The following is a 20211-nucleotide window of genomic DNA, read 5'->3' on the forward strand; positions in this document are numbered from 1 at the left end:
AGCAGGACACTAACAGTTAATCCAAAGAGCTATTCTTTTGTTTTCTGAAACTTATAGGAATACTACTTCAGCAAAAGGAGCTAATATGAATATTTTCTATATATATTCTAGAAATTAATATCAAACAATTCACTTAATTCAGATAAGCATCAAGCCAGTTGTTTAAGAATTAGTATATGCTTTTTCTAAAAGAAAACCATTTCAAATTTTACCTAGCTCTTTTACTTTTGTGACAATTTGTGCCACAAGTGAAGAGTCACAGCAGTCTGAGGAAGGCACTGTAAAGAAAAACAACAACTCAGGAAATATCTGAGAAAACAATGACTTATACAGGATTAAAATGTCAGTGTCTGTACATGTATCATTCAACAAATGTCTGAATATCATAGGATGTTAATTCTGTGCATGTGTGTGGGAGGGGCTGCCTTGTACATGCCAGTCAAGTACTATACCCATGTGTTCCATCCCAAATCCAAAAGTAGCTTTTGGTTTTCAAAGGGATTATTTAACTGTGGTTTTTTTTTTTTCTTTTTTTTTTTTTTGAGACAAGCTCTTACTTATATAGCTGAGCCTGAACTGGTATGCACCATGTAATGCAACCTAGCTCAGCTTCACTATCCCTTAAGCCTCAGCTTCCCCAAGTGCTAGGACTACCAGTGCCTGCTGCTACATTCAGTTTCTTAAGCAAGAACAAAACAAAATAAGGGGCATATATAAGAAAACCAGCAGCGAGTGAATGGAGGATTTCTGAATACAATTAACTCCAAGAGGTTAGATCTTGAGAGCAAAATTATATTTTATATCTAATGTGTATATGCTTCATTTTCTCTCTTTATATAATAAAGTTGGGATAGGAAGTGTATTATAGCACAAAACAACTTCTATTTCACAAATCAAGGAGACACAGGGCAACACAAACTCATAGTTCATGTTGTTCTCTTACCATTTGATACAGGCATATAGGGTCTGCACATGCTACAATCAAAACCAATGTCTGCTACATTTTCCACTTCCTCCTCAGTATTTAAGTTTTGACAAACTGCATGCATCCACCTAAAAAGACCACATTTAAAAGAAATGAATATTCTAGAAATTGTATTCTTTATAAAATCACAACAGTGGTTGACAGTACTCAAACTTAAAAGTCCCAAGACTCAAATGTCAAAGTCTTTCCCCCTAACTATCCCTATTAATTCATAATATTCTTCCTTGTGCTGAGAAGTGAAGAAAAGGAATGAGAATAAATGTTAAGGAAGAAGCAAATGCACATTGTTAGAAGGACAGATCCACTCATGATCAAATGCTGAAAGTCAAAGACAGCAATGAAGCAGGAATTCAGAAGAGTACAGAGACAAGTGTATGCCACATACTGCATCAAACTAGGAACAAATATGTATGTGTCAAGTGATGATGACCTTGCTTTAGAACACTTTGCTAGTAGAGTGCTACAAAAATTACATAACTTATTTGAAAAGAATACTGTACCACTGGTGAATTAAAACTAACACTTTGCATACAGTGCTGAACTGACAATAGTACTGAAACAAAGTAAGCAGTCTGCAGATTGAAGGTGCACATACTAGTTAGGAAGACCAAAGGTTGTACCTAATATTCAGGTATAAGATCTAGAGCTTTAGGTGGGAAATTAGATAGATAGATAGATAGATAGATAGATAGATAGATAGATAGATAGATAGATAGATAGATAGATAGATAGAAAGAAAGTGTGTGTATGAGACCATTTTTAGAATCTACCAGAAGTCTAATTTTGAAATTTTTAAAATATTAAAGTAGTATGGACGCTTCAAATACACTAAAAATCTAGAAAGCAAAGTTTTATTCCCAAAATTTATGATCAAGGGAAGAAATTTTCTACGTTCCTTTCACTGTATTTGAGAAAAAGGCTTGAGAAGGTAGCAAAGGAGATAAAAAGGCACGGTACCTATCACATTGTCTACACTGCAGAATGAGGTCTTCTTCTCTGTAATTGCGATAGCAGACGGGGCAGGAAGACAAGCTGGCACAAGGAGCACACTGTGTGTAATTGTTTTGCCACTCACATCTCAGACCTGCAGATGTTGCTCCACAGTGTCTGCACCAAACACACCTGAAATCCAAATCCCCCACAAAAGTCTCAAGTTTATTTTATATTCAATTATGACAATTTGTGATGCTACAAGTGCACAGAATGAAAGGAAATAATATTATAAATGTGGAAATTTTTCTAATAAATTTTAGTAATACGTATCATGCCAAATGTGTATGATTAGGCACACACAAATACTTTATAAGACCAACATGATAAGTAGAAGTTCAGAACTTGAAAGAATGACAAGGTAACATAAATCCTAGGGTACCATTTGCATTTCCAGCCTCCTTTGGGAACTGTCTGCAATGGAGGGTCTAGGCAGTAGGTATGATAGCTTATGTCACAGTCATCACACAGCAAGAGTCTTCCTGGGTCAGTCGCCTTCCCACAGGCCTCACACACTGTGCACTCAAGACATCTCCAACCTTTGCTAAGAACCACTTTACTGATCTGGAAAAAAAAAAAATCATGATTTATTTATTTAACTTAGAAATCATTTTGTCTAACTAGTACAGTGCATGTATTATTACTATGCTTGAGTACATATGTACAGAACAGGAGCTGGTAAGAAGTATGGGTGGCTCTACTCAAGAAGGCACATCTGCACACATTTAAGAGCCCACCTGGTTAGCACAAGTGGTGCATATTTTTAACAACATTTGAGCCCATACAACAACTCTGTGCTTCAGACTGAATCCTATTATTTTCACACATATGGTGACTAGATTTTAAAATTGAGTAAGCTGCCTTACTACTATTGACAAGATTTGAAACTACATCAACAAAATCTCCATGTATGACGTTTCTAAGAATTCATGCTTCTGAAATTTGCGGTCACGGTATGAGAATTTAACTACCAAATAAATAAGAGAGGGGAAAATTGCCATAGCAAAATACTAAATTCTAAGGGACATTTTATGGTCTTTCAAATCATGAAGCTGGGACTTATAGAACTAACCTTTATGCTTTTATTTTTCTGTTAAAAGACATGACTTGCATGATTTTTGAGAATCTCTACATCCCTAATAAAATCCTCAAAGACGCTATGTCATGGAGAATTGTGAACTCAGAATCTACTTCCTATAGATCTTGAAAAGCATAAGGCTCCCAAGTCACAATGAAACAGCAAAGAGTAAAGGTATATACTGAAAATTCATATCTTGAAGAATGAGAAAGCCTAAAAGCTACTAGGGAGGAAATTGAATTGATTTCAGAGGAATAACTGTCTATTACAAAAGGGCAATGGTACATGGTAAAGAAAAACATTCCATCCACCCCAGATGTTAAAATAGAATAGTACAATGTCCACATTATACAAGAAAATACTTGTGCAAAGCACAATACTTAACTTAGCTAGATGAGTCACTAAATAAAAAGGCAGAATGTCATTTACAAACATATGAATTAGATAGAAATTCACCTCCTGCATATTCCTAAAATTCACCTAGAAATATGTGGAATGGAATAAGGACATGACCTGCAAAAAGACCAAAGGACTGTGTACAAGAAAGTTAAGGATGTGCAAAGAACCATACACTGGATGCTATGGGCACAGATTAGATCAAAGCAATACAGTATTACCCCAGGAAAAATGGTATTGGAGAAAGCAATCTGATAAGATAGTGTATGTCCAATAGGCTAAAAACAATATAAAACAAGAATAGAGAGTTACTTATGATTATATTCTTCTTGCTTTTAAAAATCCAGAAAAAGACAAAAGTAACAGTTCATAACTTAGATCTACAGTGAACATTTACTGCATCATAGCCAGTATTTTTTCTGATTTAACTGCAGTGACACTATACCATGAATATGTAATAGGAAGGCAGGAACCATATGTTCAAAGTTAAACATGAATTTGAGTATTCACAATAGTGGGTCAGGAATATCAGACATTGATAAAGCAGTGGCACCAGCTTATTACTGAGAACTACAGAATTATGCACAAGAGAAAAGGCTTGAAAGAAGTAAGTGTATGTTGCAGATGTACAGCTAAATAAGACTGGGGTTTTGATGTTTAAAAAAGTCTCCTTATCCCTTTGATTTAGCATATTGATTTCTTTTAAATGTCTGATATTACCAATTATAACAGATTATTTACCAATTGAAGAAGAGCCTTAAAGGAAAAGCAGAGTGAAAGAGTGCAGTAAACAGCATGTTCAGGCAGCAAGTATTTGAGGTTTTGTGGGCACTGTGATCTATTGCAACTTCTATTGCACTATAAACAAGAGTAACCAAACAGCACTGCTATATTCCGATAAAAGCGTGAGTGCAAACTGGGCAGTGGCCTACAATGTGCCAAGCTCCAGATTAGAAGAACAAGTGTGAGATAAAGTTGAAGAAACTGATATAACTTGGCAAAGTGTATTAAACTGTAAATCAAACAGAATAAGAATGTAGCCTCTGAAAGGGAGGAAACTTGTCATACTTTGCTGATAGACAATGTCTAAGCCACCTATAGAGATAGGACAATGGCCCAACAGTTTTGCTGAGTTTGTAAGATATTCTAAGAGATCAGAAAATTGAGGCAATAGAATCCTCAGGATAGACTATGGGAAAGTAAAAGGTCATAAAAAATAAGTGTTACACATGAACAAGATATAATAAAGACCTATGCCAAGGAAAGAATGCCTACTGGAGATTTGTAAGCAGAACAATGTTCAAAGTTCACCCAAGGCTGAAAAAAGTGCACACACTAGTGACCAGGAAAGGGAATGCTCACAGATGGGGGAAATCGCCATGCAACTTCCATGTGCGCCTGAGGTCAGAACTCTCTGTTTTCATACCACTGATACTGCTAAGGGCTAATTTGTTGGCTGCACCTTAACTTATTCACAGTTGTACAGTACTTTAGAGACTATATGACATGGTGACATCACTATATTAACATAATACAGGAGAAACCTTGTCTTGAAAAAAAAAAAGTAAAACTAATGTCTCAGCAAACAGTCATAAGACAAACTGCTTTAAGAATATATACCTATGTTTTTATGTTCAATACAACCAAAGGAAATTTGCATAATTCAAGACCACAGACTTTTTTGGGGGGAGATAATTTATTGAGGTAACACTTAAAAACAGTATTTAAAGTACTAAAATATCACCACATATGCATAATAGCAACAAATATTTGATTTAAATATTGTCATATTATGTATAACAGATACATGATTAATTTTAAGAACTGAGAGAACCATATTAGTGCTCAAACAAAATCAAAATATGTATGCATTTGTTGGGACTAGTGAAATAACCTGGAGTGCTAGAATGATAATCTAAGTTGATCCTCATGACCCACATATATGGTAGGAGAGAACCAACTCCCACAAGCTGTCCTCTGTGTGTGGACAGACAGACAGACAGACAGACAGACAGACGGATAGAATTCTTTATTAGAAATGCTTTTGTTAATTCATTTAACTTAAGCACATTACCTTAATACTGACACAATATGGATGGTAACACTGACCACACTGTGAACAGGCAAGTAATCTTCCTTCTGCTCCTTGGCCGAAACTGCCACAAACCACACACATATCCTGAAATTTAATAACATGTAAAACTATTTTAAATTGCACGTAAAGCTAAGAATACCTAGATTTTAAAAATATATTCTTAATTATCACAGTACTATAACCTAACTGGATGATACCTAGGCAATGGGACAGATTAATATGGGGAAGAATTGAGAAACAGAAAGTTAAGTTCAAACCTGATGCAAAGTGAACTTGTCACTACTAGAAAACAACACAACTGTATTATGCATAGAATTTTCTTCTTCATCTTTATTTGATGAAATATCTGCAGCAGATACCTACAAAAGAGTAAAAATATGAAACATCAAATTATATTACTTACTTGTTCTTATCCAAAATACAAATTTTGTCTGGTTCTAGACTAACAATTCTAAATAATATTAACTAAAAACTACTAAATAAATAGCTAAAAATAAATTCATAGTCAGGCATGGTGGTATATACCAATAATTACAGCACTTAGGAAGCTGAGGTAGGAGGATGGTAAGGTTGAGGCTACCCTGGCTATATAGCAAGAACCTATCTCCCAAATTAAAATTTATGATTTTTTTCAATTCACTGAGTTATTACTTTAGACATATAAGCGCCACAGATGACGACAAATGAGAACAACCAAAGCTTGTCTTTAGTAATACTTAATTACTCAGAAATTCTAATCAAGAAACTATAAAATTATAGCATATATAAGTATATGCATATCACTTTTAGTCATACTTGAGAACTGCAATGTGATTAGTTGAAACTGAGATATATTAGAATACACACAGCAGTCATCAAAGACTCAGTACCAAGATCAGAATATAAAAATAGCTTGTTATCAACCTTATATACATTTCATGGGAAAATGGTAATGATTTAAATATAGGAGTCATAAGACACATTAAAATTAATTTGTTAGTTCACTATAACTTTTTAAATGTGACTCCCAGGAAGTTTTAAATTGCGTATGTGTTTCCTATTCATTTCTACTAAATGGCACCACTTTAGAATGTCATGATTAGCTTATCAAAATGTCAGTATTAGTAAAACAATTACCAACCATGGGTGCTCATTTCTGAACTTGATTATGTTTCCCCAAACCAACTAGGCACGAATTGGATTCTTATTACACACCCTGCTCCTGCAAAAGCTCGGAATTAGATGTAACAGGGAACAAGGAGGTCAATACTAAAATTATAAAATATGATCCTCTTTTCTGAAAAAGGTTAGAACCTACAGTGAACATGTTACAGTCAAGGTTAAAATATAAAATAATTTTATTGGAGAATAGATGAAATTTCAGCTAAAAATATGTTAATGTAACATTTTAAATTCAAACACATGTAAAGTAAGTTTTAATTGATAGTATCAGTGTGATGTTATGATCAAGGGGCAAACAACAATTTAAAGTCATAAAAACCCTTGATGACTATGAGGGAAACCATTAATTAACCTAAATATTTAACCTGGAGGCATGACCAAGGGACAAATCAAGACTCTACGGTTAAAATATGTGAACTGACACCAATCCTGCATCAGCCTCCCAAGTGCTAATATTACAGGTATGAGCTACAACAAACTCAGATCAGTCATGCTTGGGGAGCAAGGTTAGAGGTGAAGCTGTGGAACCAGAAGGATTTCAGAGGATCTAAGAGATAAATGTCTTCACTGCTTTGATTAGACTATAGTTTTCAGGGTTTCTAAACACCAAAACTTATTGTGTTTTCAAATATCTGTACCCTCATACCAACTATGTCTCAATAAATCTGTTTTGGTCTGAATTTGACTGTTTTGAGACAGGGTCTAACTATGTAACTCCTGTTAGGCTGGAACTCACACTGTAGATCAAGTAAGCCTGAAATTCACTGAGATCCACCTGCCTGAGCCTCCCAAGTTCTATGATTAAAGGTGTGAGCCATCATGCCCAGAAATAAATTTCAACACTCACTCACTCCCTCTCTCCTTCCCTCCCTGGAATTCTTCATAGATGAGGCTGGCCTTGAAATCAAATGGATCTGCCTGCGTCCGCCTCCTTAATGCTGGGATTAGCGTGCACCAACATACCCAGTTCAAATATCTTTCTTTCTCTCTGTCTTTCTCTGTCTCTCTCTAGACTTTTTCAAGACAGGGTTTGTCTGTGCATCCCTGTCTGTCTCTGTCTCTCAGTTTTTTTTTTTTTTTTTTTTTTTTTTTTTTTTTTTTTTTTTTTTTTTGGTTTTTCGAGACAGGGTTTCTCTGTGTAGCTTTGCGCCTTTCCTGGAGCTCACTTGGTAGCCCAGGCTGGCCTCGAACTCACAGAGATCCGCCTGGCTCTGCCTCCCGAGTGCTGGGATTAAAGGCGTGCGCCACCAACGCCCGGCTCTCTCAGTTTTTTTGAGACAAGGTTTGTCTGTGCATCCCTGGCTGTCCTGGAACTTGCTCTATAGACCAGGGTGGCCTCACACTCAAGAGTTCAACCTGCCTATCTATACCTCTGGGATTAAAGGCGTGCACCACCACCACCCAGCTCAAATAGATTTATCAAAGCACATCCACAGGAAACCTCAAAATGTGCCAATCAGTAAACATTTATCAATCCAAAATAGTCATGCAATCTTGGCCATCATTCAAATTTGTATTAATCTACACCTTTCTAGTTTTTCTCTATAGGTGTTATTATAATAATTATAGCAACTGATATAAAAAATAACTTTAAATGCCAACAAATAGGGGCTGGAGAGAATGCTAAACAGATTTAAGAATACATATTGTTCTTGCAGAAGACATGAATTCAATTCCCAGCAGCCATGCAAAATGGCTCACAACCATCTGTAACTCCAGTTCCAGGAGATCTGATTCCTTCTTCTGAATACTTAGGGCACAAGGCACACACATGGTACACATGCATTCAGAAAAATACCCATACACATGATATGAAGTAATAATCTTTAAAAATAGAATTCAATATATATATTTCTAGATTTCTAGACAGGTTTCTAGACAGGGTTTCTGTGTAGCTTTGCGCCTTTCCTGGAACTTGCTTTGGAGACCAGACTGGCCTCTGCCTCCCGAGTGCTGGGATTAAAGGCGTGTGCCACCACCGCCCAGCTATCAAAAATAGTATATTTTTAATAAAATAAAAGAAAGAAAATACACTACAAATTCTCTCTTGTAGAAGGTTGGTATAAAAAGATGTCAAAGAAAAAAGGATGACAAATCAGAAAACAAAACCACCTGAGCAGACTTTCAAAATAAAACGAAAACCACTATTATTAAGCAGAAACATGGCAAAATGTAAATGTATGAGACTATTCCTGGGACTATCAGGATAAAAACAACTTGCTACAAATGACAGCATCACCATTAACTGCTACTGGAATAATAAGAATATAAGTCTTACCCCAGGTAATACAACAGCTCCAATTCCACTCTTTAGTTTAGACCTGCCTCTGCCACCTCGTCCTGACAGCCCTGCACCACGAGGTCTCCGCTTTCCTGGGAATCCAGACCCTCGGCCCTAGTAACAGATAAGTGTAAGTTAACATTCAGTAAATGCCCAAAAGAATTTTAAAATCCAGAAGTCAGTGAAATAAAACATGTTACAAATATTTACCTTTCTTTTATAATTGGATGATACATATTAATACACCAGACTTACTATTTCCATCTTTAAATATGTATTGAAAATTTATCATTAAAACTACTAAAAACTTTAGAATCAAATGTTGCCTCTATCATTGTGTGTGCTTCCCATCAACAGGCCTTGACAGTAATTTTGACTCCCTACACCTTTATCCTAGGTGCCTAAAGCAACTAGACCCAACATAGACATTTCTTTATGCACGGACTATCTTCAGTACAAGATGCCCAAGAAAAACTCTCCTCTCGGAGATGAGAGTAAAAGGAACTTTTATCGGGCACTTGGTATACACTGATCTGAGCAATTTTTTCTTCTCAGCAAACTCCATTTTAGAGTTAATTGTACTGAGGGTAAAATTTGTCAGTGACTTTTCCAAGGTCACTAAGCTAGCAAGTGGCCGACAGTCCCTAGTTTGTAGTCACTATTCCGATATATTACAAGGCAGAAAAGTTATATTTTACTAGTGTGAAAGGTATTCTTTCTCTCATGAAAATATAATCAGCATCCTTTATCAGTGATTAGCTGTTATACAAACTGAATATATCTAACGCATTTTAACCCAATATTTAAAGTTGCTTCAAGATTTTAATAAAATTGACATAATGGCAAAATAATTACCCTTAAAAAATAATAAAAAAGAAAACATAAGAAAAAAGTCCTATAGGAAAATATGTTAAATTCTCTGAGATCTTAAGCCATACATACCAACCAATACTAGAGCCCTGACTCCACCTTGGTTATATTCAAAATTATATATTACTGACTGAGGAAAAATTGCATAGTATAAATAGATATTAGATATGAAGTTATTCAGGGAAAGTTTTGTTCCTTGTAACATCTTCATCTGATACCCTTCATCAGTTTCATAAGCTGAAATCACTGTCTATTGAGCAGAATAGGCTCAGGGTCAAAGTACTGTGTTTATGTTGAGAGAATAAAACACTGTATGAACAAAGGGAAAGGGGACTTGTATTTTCCCCTTTGTTTTTGATGAACACAAACACCTTCGAGCTCCAAAGTGTCTTTCCTGGTCCTCTCTCACGCTGTTCTTTAGGTCCTGAACAAGAGATAGACTGGGTGGGACTGCACTAGGCAGGTTGCTTTCAGCAGGAATCAGAGTGGTTTGTGGAGAAAGGAGTGTGATAACGTAGTAATTAAAAATCAGGATTACAATAATCTCTCAGTTAATTTTCCCTAAAATCCATTGGTACAGATTAAAGGTAAGTGAAAATTGGCAGGATTTGCTACAAAACCATCAGAAGAGTCATATTTTACACTCTTACATATTTAAACTTGGGAATGGTGGCACTTGGCTATAATCCCAGCACTTGGGAGTCTGAGGAAGAAGAATTTGAATGGAGTTCAAGGCCAGCCTGGGCTACATAATGAGACTATTCTCTAATCAATTAATTAATTAATTTTAATGAATAAGCTTAAATTATGCCACATTACCTTGGATAATTACAATTATCTGGATGAGCATAAATTTGCCCTTCCAATTGAAATAAAAACTAAGAAAATATACTCTGCTGAAATCTTTCACTAGTCTAACTTAAGTAGTTCTATTTTAGAAACATACTAAATAGTGAAGATGAGGGGAAATTACCTTCTTTAGTCAATAAAGTATTTTGACTTTCAAGATGATTACTTTTTGAACTTTTCCCGCTTCATATTGTACCTGACTACTTAATGTCAAGAACTGAGAGAGCATCATCAACCCATGACACGGGAACGCTCTATGACTGTGAGATAAACATACACAATGAAACTTCCTGACACTGTAGTGTATTTCCTCTGTCTGTATGCAATCGGCTAAATTTTATGATATTGTAAATGAGCAAGTTCCTAATTCCACTTTGGTCCATGTGACAATTTTCCCTTCACAGAAATACTTATAATAACAACAATAAAAGAAAATCAGTCAGAAAAAAAGGCATTAAAATTGTATCCTTATGCCGGGCGGTGGTGGTGCACGCCTTTAATCCCAGCACTTGGGAGGCAGAGGCAGGTGGATCTCTGTGAGTTCGAGGCCAGCCTGGGCTACCAAGTGAGTTCCAGGAAAGGCGCAAAGCTACACAGAGAAACCCTGTCTCCATAAACTAAAAAAAAAAAATAAAAATAAAAAAATGTATCCTTATACTATTCCTATTGAACTTCCTCCTCATCTAGATCTTTAGGTGAAACATATTATAAGGCAAGTTTTCAGATTTAAAAAGTGGCTCTGGAAGCTGAATCTAGAAAAGAAAGGTTTAATTCTTAACATTCAATAGAACAAAACAAACCAGAAAGAAATGATACATGAATGTAAATGCAAGTTTATTTACCACTTTGATGCTCCAAATGGCACTGCCAGTAAGCTGCCTGGGTTTAAAAATTTCCCGGCCTTCTGAAATGTCTGGGGACCAGGAAGGTGGGCTCACTGTATTATGGTTACTCCAAGCCCCCTAGGATATGGCAGGTGAGAAAATAGATGTATAAAACTCAGCAACATAAAAGATCAAAGCCAGCAACTAAGGAATTTTAGCAAAGCAAAAGCAAATGCAAACGCATGGAAAATTAGGACAAATTGCTTCAAGTTTGGGAAAATAAACATATCACCTAAAGTGACTTTAACTTAAATGTTTGCAGGTATAATTTAAATTAAATATCTAAGTAGAAATATCAATACAATAAAGTATAATAAAAATTAAGGTTTAGATAACAACAGCACTGACTCATGAACTATAATTACTTTAAAAAATAAAATAAAAGTCAGTCACAGTCTAAGAAGTAACACTAGAAGAAAGCTATTCAGGGATTTCTATTATCTAACAATTATGTCTAAACCAAAAGGAGGGAAAGGACAACCTTAATGAGTGTTCTACTCACTGGTATAAACACCAAACCAGTAGGCTAAAACACACACTCAGATGATTTTTATTTATAGGAATGCCATCTTTCAGCAATTATACCCAAGGATCTAATTTCAATAGCTATGAGATTTATTAAAGCAAATTGTCCTAAATTTGCAAATTAAAATGACTAAGATGCCTAATATGCAAGAAATGGTGTCTCAATAAAATAGTTAAAATGAAATTAAGGCATCTAGGCATCTCACTTCCAAGTAACCACATTCTGCAATCTCAGCTAATCTGACAAAGACACTAAAGAGAAAGAAGAACATTTATTCCACCAAGGCAATACTTTTAAGAAAAAACAAAACAAATGTCAAACAACAAAGAACCTATTTTTGAATCAGGCAATTTAAGAATATATACAATGATTTCACCAATTAAATGACAAAATCTTAAAACAAGATATATTGTACTTACCAGGTTTCTAGATCATCATCAAACTAATAAAAATCCCAGTATTAACATAAATGCAATCAGCAATTTAAATAACCCAAAATAAGAGCATGACCTCCAACCCACACTAAAGAGACAGTTGATAAAGTTTGGAGGGGAAAAAAAGTTAAGAAACACAAAGAAGAAATTAAGTCTACTTCTAACTCAAACTAAAGACCAGCAATCCATCACCAGCCACTCTGTTTTATTATCTAGGATGATTCTTAAGTTTTCTTTCTGCTATCAATTCCCTAATCACACTTTATCCAAGCTCAGTTAACAAGGACATACTCCTCTCCAAACACAGCAGCCAATGACTCCTGCTCACTGCCGCACTTCCCATGGCATCTGTGTCTGTGCCATCTTCCTTGTCAAGGGGCCCTATTAACCTCCATGTTGCCAAAAGTCCATTCTCTCTTCCCATTTTCACTCAAGACAGTTCTGTTTATCTGGTGGTAGAACATCTCCCTGATGATGTTTCTCTATTTCCTATGCAAGTTCATTCATTGACTGCTGAAGCCCTCAAGTTTCCTAAGAGCTGAAGCCCAAATACTAAACTCTATTTACAGCGATGGCTGAAAATGCCATCTTGGAAACAGTTACTTGTCTTCTATTCTACATTCACAGTTTTTAATTCTAACTTTTTCTAACATCTCCAAGGAAGTGTGACTTTCTTTTTTCAATTTCCTTAGCACATCCATCTTGTTAAAACTTCTGTGGTGCTTTGAATGAGAAAGGCCCCCATTGGCCCAGAGACTTAGGTTTGAGCACTTGGTACCCAGCTGATGAGTGTCTGGGAAGGATTAGGAAATGTGACCTTGTTGGAGGCGGTGTGTCACTGGGGGCGAATGTTGAGGTTTCCAATGAGCTGCACCATTCCTAGTATGCTCTCTCTGACTCAGCTTGTGGATGAGATGTGAGTGCTCAGCTACAGCCCAGCACCATGCCTGCCTCTCTGCCATCATGCTCCCTGCCATGATGGTACCATGCCTGCCTCTCTGTCGCCATGCTCCCTGCCATGATGGTCATGGATTCTAACCCCCTGAAACTGTAAGCCCCAAATAAACTGCTCCTTCTTTAAGTTGTCTTGGTTATGGTGTCTTCTCATAGCAATAAAAAAGTAACTAAGATAACTTCTGACGTGTAGCACATCTAAAATCTTTCCCATAGCTGGTTTCATTTGCTAGTCTTTTTTATTTTTAGAACGGCATCTAGTCCTCTGATCAAAAAGTGTTCTCTGCCTTTCTGATCTGTTTTCTTTTAACCCTTCCAACCAAAGCATTGGCAAATCCAGAATTTATCTCATTTTGTCTCTGACTAATACACTCTCCAATACACTTCCACTGCCAGAATTCAATCTGTCCTGCCTGCCACCATCTTTCATGCCATCTGTTCTAACAATTATTTCTTTGGGCTCCCATCCCACTATGTCAGAGTCTCAAGACTTTCTCTGCCCAGCAGCTAGATTCGTTCTAAGAAATATAAATCCCACACAGCAAGGAACTAACTTATTAGGAACCCTCTGATTGTGCTTCAGTTCACACAGAAGGCAAACCTTTCCAACTGCTTCGCTCTACTCACATCATGTATCATTCACTTTTTCCCGATTTGGGCGTTCTTCCTGCCCTTGCTTCCTTACTGCCCTTCAAACATACTGTACTCTCCATACAACCAGGGTCCAACTGACACACATACTCGACCCTTCGAATCTTTTCAAAAAGGGCTGGCTGCTTCTACCCTTCAGGTAAGATCTTGAATGTTTCCTTGACAGAAAGTCTTCCCTAAGTGAGCCATCATCATCCTTACTGAATCTGTAGGCTGTTCTCATTGCATCATCAACTGAGATGTTCTACACCTTAGTTTATGTAGTGGTAGAGAAGTGTATAGACAAGATATAGCTCAACCTAGTTCTCTCACTACTTCCACTGGCCTTTTATTAAGGATATTTTCTTACTATACATCTGAAATTTCCCTTGATCTTTTAACATAACTACTATAAACTACCATTAAAAAGTAACATGTCAAGATAAAAATATGTTAAATTTTAAAAAATGTTAAATTTTTTCATAAATAAGAATTTTCTTGTGATCATGTATTATTCATCACAATTTAGGTTAGCTTTGATGCCAAAATTCCATCCCATTTCAAAAAGCAATTTACATTTTATATAACATGGATGAAACAAATGAAGAACTTTCTAGACCAACAATGTCCAGATGTCAACAACACAAGGTTAATTAGGAAACTACTTGGCTGCTATGAAGAATTTATATAATAAAAGCTTGATAGTTACATAATGAATTTTAATATGTATACTGTCATAGGACACTGGGACATACTTATATGTGCACCTCCCAGCACTCAAGAGGCAGAGGCAGGCAGAATTCTGTGAGTTTGAGGCCAGCCTGGTCTACAGAGTGAATTCCAGGGCAGCCAAGGCTACACACAGAAACCCTGTCTCAAAAAAACTAAAAAAAGGAAAAAAAAAAGAAAGAAAAAGAAAAAGTATGTATCTCTTAGACCTTAAAACTGAAATACAGCTGTAACTATGAAAATTCAGTTATAAATCATGTTTTAGATCCCAGCTTTGAAAAAAAAAAAAAAACTCACATAAAGGACCGAGAAAAGCTCAGCTGCCCTGACAGGTATATGCGTGCCTGCTATGCTGTGTTCTGCCCAGCAGCATCATCGCTCTGTAATTACTCGGCCTGAGCACAAGCACGAGGACAAGCTATACCCTTTTTTTCTTGATTGGGTCAAGTATTCTGCTCAATAATTACTAAACACTACTTTTCCCTTCCATTTTATTTTTGTATGCATGAAGGAATTCATGAATAAACACTGAACTGTTATATCAACACACTAAGCCTATCTAGTGGGCTAAAAATCTTTGATTTCCTTACCTCCAAAAAAATTACTCATAGAAAAATACACTGTTACTCTTAAGCTATCTACAACTGGAATTAAGAACAAATGAGACTTCAAATTACAAAACATCAGGAGACTAAAAATTGAGAGGAGCTACCTACACAAATCCAATAGAAATTGCCAATACTATTCAACAGAGATTGTACTGGTTACAGAAAATAATTTTCCAAATGATTTAAGTGAGCATTAACTTCCTCAAGGAAACTTATAAACATATAATGTAGGTTACAGGACTATAGGATAGAAAAAAGAGACAATAATGGTCAGTGAAAAGTATGTTATAACCAGCTTCCTGTTGAAAGTCTAATCTAAACTCAGCTTTCAGGAGGTTGACAAAGACATGATGGCTCCAAGTTTGAGGCCAGCCTAGGCATCAAAGTAGGAGCCTAACCACCTCCTTTCCCTCCAAAACGGCATGAGAAGAAAGTAAAAAGCAGTTAATAAAATTTACAGTAAGCCAATCCTATTGTCATGTGTTCAATATAATCGTTATCATTAGATCCCAAGGAAATATGTTTGTCTTACAAACAACTAGAGAGGGACTGGGACTTCACAAGTCAGCTTCACACTTCTAAAAGCCTGAGTTAAACTCTTTCAACACTCTTGAAAAATAATTTGAATTATGGATTATGAAAATACTTGAAGAGATAGAGCAGAAAAATGACAACTTACAGCGACAGGAAACAAAATTTATCAGCTGTCTTTTGGTAAACATACTTGCTCACTTATGCACATGAAGCTATAGTACAACACCTTATTGTAAGGACTTCAAAAAGTCTTTTTACACAAAACACCTCATTTCTACAAACCAACTTCAGCCTCAAGTGGTAGCACTTTCATTCTGTACTGGGAAGGCAGATGCAGACAGCTCTCTCTCTGAGCTGGAGGCCAGCCTGGTCTACACAGTGCCAGACAGGGCTATATAGTGAAATCCTGTCTCAAAGAAAACCAAAAAAGGATAAAGCTCAGTCTTAAACAGAGTATTCTAGAAAGTAGACCTGATTGTGATTGATAGGGCACTGCAAGAGGAAAGTCACCCACTTTACTATTCAATACTTTCTGAATACAATTATGGCTCATTTAGTAATGATTTGGAGAATGGCTTTATATCACTGTCAGCACAACAAAACAAAAAGTTTGGTGTTTCTAGTCTGCATGTGCCTTCAGTTCAACATTGCAAAGGGCTTATACTCATATATGCAACACACACACACACACAGACTTTTAAAAACATGATTTACTGTTATTTCAGGATTTATAAACTAGAATAGATAGATATGACAAGACACGGTAGTACGAGCCTATAATCCCAACACTCAGGGAAAAGAAGCAGTATGAGCAACACACCAAGCTCAGGGACAGCTGAGGCTATACAGAAAGATGTTGAATAAGAAAAAAATTAAAAACAAAAAAATTTAAATACAATGAACTTTGAGACCTGAAAAATGAAATAGAGGCTGAAATGTAAACAAAATAAGGAATTTGATCAAATAAAACTTTTTCCATTCTACTTCCTGACACTTTTTAAAAGCTTTCTACATAGTATTCTTTTCAACACATTACAAAATGTAATTAATTACAAAAATGTAATTAATTAACCAAAAAAAAAAAAAGCCGGGCGGTGGTGGTGCACGCCTTTAATCCCAGCACTCGGGAGGCAGAGCCAGGCAGATCTCTGTGAGTTCGAGGCCAGCCTGGGCTACCAAGTGAGCTCCAGGAAAGGCGCAAAGCTACACAAGAGAACAAGAGAAACCCTGTCTCGAAAAACCAAGATTTAAAAAAAAAACAAAAAACAAACAGTACAACAGAGGAAAGCAAAGCCTCCTCCTCAACTCAGGACTCCTCTTCCAAGATTCAAGTCAAACTAGAGCCTCAAAGGCCTTCTTAGTTGCCTAGGATGGGGCCAGTACATAAGGTTGGAAAAGAGACTGCAAGTCAGGCATGGAGATCCACATCTGTAACCCCAGCAATCTTGAAAATAAAGTTGGAATATAAGGAGTTGCAGACCAACATGGGCTATATAGTCAGTTGTCCTCCCAAAAAGTATCTTGCAGTATCTTGATAGGAACCAAAAGTGAATGTGAGGTTCAATTTTTTTTTTTTTTTTTGCCAACTTTTTGGTAAGAAACAGAACTACTTACCTGTTATATAGCTGATTTTATGAAACAACAAAAAGATTGGGGGTGGGTTCTGGTTTGTGAAGAAAATAAAAAAAATAAAAAGTCTCATGGGTTAACAGAAAAGTCAAGTGTCAAAGGTCATAATCGGAGGGTGGGGGGCTGACACATGAAAGTATCCTAGGGCTGGCAGATGGTCAGGGTGCCTGCTGCCAAGCACAATGCCCTGAGTTTGATCACTAGTACCCTCTGACCTGCTTACACAGACACACACACTACTGTTTGAAATACTGTAATTCACTGCATATATCTTTCCCACAGAATAAGAGCTAGTCCCTATGCCTCTGGTGTAGCTTGTCTTTAGGGAATAAAAAAAAAAATACATAGGATTTGTTCGAAACAAACTAGTCCAATTAAAGCAGATTTTCTTTAAGTGCATTTACAACTCCAAAGCTAGTTAAGATTAATATATTACTACTACATAAAAGTTAAAATATAAGCCCTGGAAGCAATTTAATCCATAAGAATTAAAATTACAAATAAATACTACAAACTAAACTCTTCCCTACTGTTTGATATCAGAAAGCAACCACTGTGTAGAACAACAATAAATAATTCTAAGCAGCCATTATCTTCATTTTACTATCTCACTATAATCAACTTCAAAGGAACTGTAATTCATCCCTAAAATATAGGATCTATAGCACTTAAGAACAAATGCAAACCCAACAAAGAGAAGCAGCTTAGAATTCTGGCACTTGAAAAGCTCAGACTTGGGTAGCAAATCCCAAGGGAGCCTGAGTCTTATGGTAAAATCTCTGGAAAACAAACAAGTGGGTGCAACTTCAGATCAGAGGGTTCACCCAGCACATCAGAGTTGCTAGAGAATAACGGTAAATTTTAAGATTGTTTTATCTAAAAGTAATGAAGGAAGTCCTACCTTAAAAACTAATTTTACAAAGACTTAGCATTTATATACAAAAACAGATATCAAAATGAGAAATTCACCAGCATAAAATTTCCATTTGTGCATTTAAATATATATGTTATATATATTACCGGGAAAAGTAAACATTATTACTATAGATTCATAATTTCAAAGTGTGTTTTTAAAACTCTAAGGTTATTTTGGAACTAAAAACACCTTAAAATGTGTTTCCTATTGGAAACTATAATCAAATAAGTTATATTTTTATATTCCAAATTTTAATAAATTACATTCTCAGTTAAGAGCATTTTTTAAACAATACACTGCTGCCAAAACAAAAACATTGGAACTGAATTCTGTGGATGGGAAAGCTGGTTTTCCAAACCAAAACTAGATGTGACTTTCACATTTGAAATGACTGATGCAATATCTTCCCTGTCATCATTAATATCATCCTACCTGCTTAGAGCGGGGTCTTCCAGGAGAAAATTTTCTTTTGGTAATAGCTGGTTTACCCATGCCAATTTTTGGAGTGACTGAGATGTATGTTGTTGGCATGATGTTTCCAGCAGCAGAGTTGAGCGTTGAAGGGTAACCGTGCAGCATGTCGCATGAAGGCAAGTCTAAACAAAGCGTTGAGGAGGAAGACGCATCTGGCTTGCTCAGGTCAGTTGCTGATGAGAATGATGAGTCCTCCTCAGCTGGTAACTGTACAGATTTGTCTCCTTGGCATGAACTGTCTTTGACACAACTGTCAACAGCAAGAGGCATTTCAAAATCCACACACCCTGAGGGGAATCCAGAATTTTCCTTCTGCTCCATTTCATCTTGTACTCTCTCTATCACCAACAGTTCCTTACAAGATAAGGAACTTTCACTGTGAGCAGACAGTAAGGCTTCTGGTGCAGCAGACCCGGGCGATGACTGTGGAGGGCTTGGGTCTGCTTTAGATACCAGCTCAGGTTCCTCTGACATCTGCAGGTCTTCTTGTGGCACAATGGTCTGGTGTGGAAGGACTTCAACACTTTCTGTCACTTCCATTCTGTCTTCACTTTCATCTTCCTCACAAACATGAACCCCTTTAGAAAGACTTTCCATTTTTTCACTATCAATTTCAGGATTCCTATTATTGTCAGATGATTCTACAAAATTTAGAATATGGGTAACATTAACTCACATGCAAATTGTAAAACGTATAAGCATAAATAGAATTATCTGGCTAAACTACAACTTTGAAGGAATTCAAGAAGTGAAATTATTGAAGTAATTAAAGCAAAAATTCCCAAATGGTTTATGGAATAAAATCAATCATGGCTTTCTGAAAACATGTCTTAGTAAGATTCCTAGAGGTAAAAAAGTAATTCTAGTTAAAAATAAAACAAATCGAAAAACAAGAGATTCAATTACTGATATATTTTTATTATACATATATGATACATTTATGATTTAAGCATTTACAGACTAAAAACTATGTATGGGAAGTTAACCTTATTTTTAAGCTAGTTTTTTTAAAAAAAAATCAATGATATTAAGTGAAATGTCAAACTTTTAAAAGGAAGACTGGTCTAGAACACAAAGATACAATGTAGACACAGTTGTAATATAGCCCCATCAAGACTTCCTTAGATTATTACCTATATATGTTAGCCTATCCAGCACATATATAGTATCATGATCCTTGTTTATCCT

General features: G+C 36.0%; 1 protein-coding gene across 10 annotated transcripts in view; it reads right to left on the reverse strand.

Annotated features, from left to right (window-relative positions):
• Positions 1–20211, reverse strand: part of Kmt2c (lysine methyltransferase 2C) — a 237116-nt gene that overhangs the window by 79923 nt on the left and 136982 nt on the right. For all 10 annotated transcript variants that reach the window (XM_076565985.1, XM_042273251.2, XM_076565989.1 and 7 more), the window contains 9 exons: positions 18982–19664; positions 11548–11667; positions 8984–9100; positions 5802–5903; positions 5524–5628; positions 2358–2539; positions 1943–2107; positions 944–1053; positions 213–278 (listed from right to left, as the gene is read on the reverse strand). In XM_076565985.1, the coding sequence (XP_076422100.1) occupies positions 213–278; positions 944–1053; positions 1943–2107; positions 2358–2539; positions 5524–5628; positions 5802–5903; positions 8984–9100; positions 11548–11667; positions 18982–19664 (1650 nt within the window). The remainder of the gene's footprint in view (positions 1–212; positions 279–943; positions 1054–1942; positions 2108–2357; positions 2540–5523; positions 5629–5801; positions 5904–8983; positions 9101–11547; positions 11668–18981; positions 19665–20211) is intronic.

This window comes from Peromyscus maniculatus, chromosome 3 (assembly GCF_049852395.1).
Source record: "Peromyscus maniculatus bairdii isolate BWxNUB_F1_BW_parent chromosome 3, HU_Pman_BW_mat_3.1, whole genome shotgun sequence".
NCBI lineage: Eukaryota > Metazoa > Chordata > Mammalia > Rodentia > Cricetidae > Peromyscus > Peromyscus maniculatus.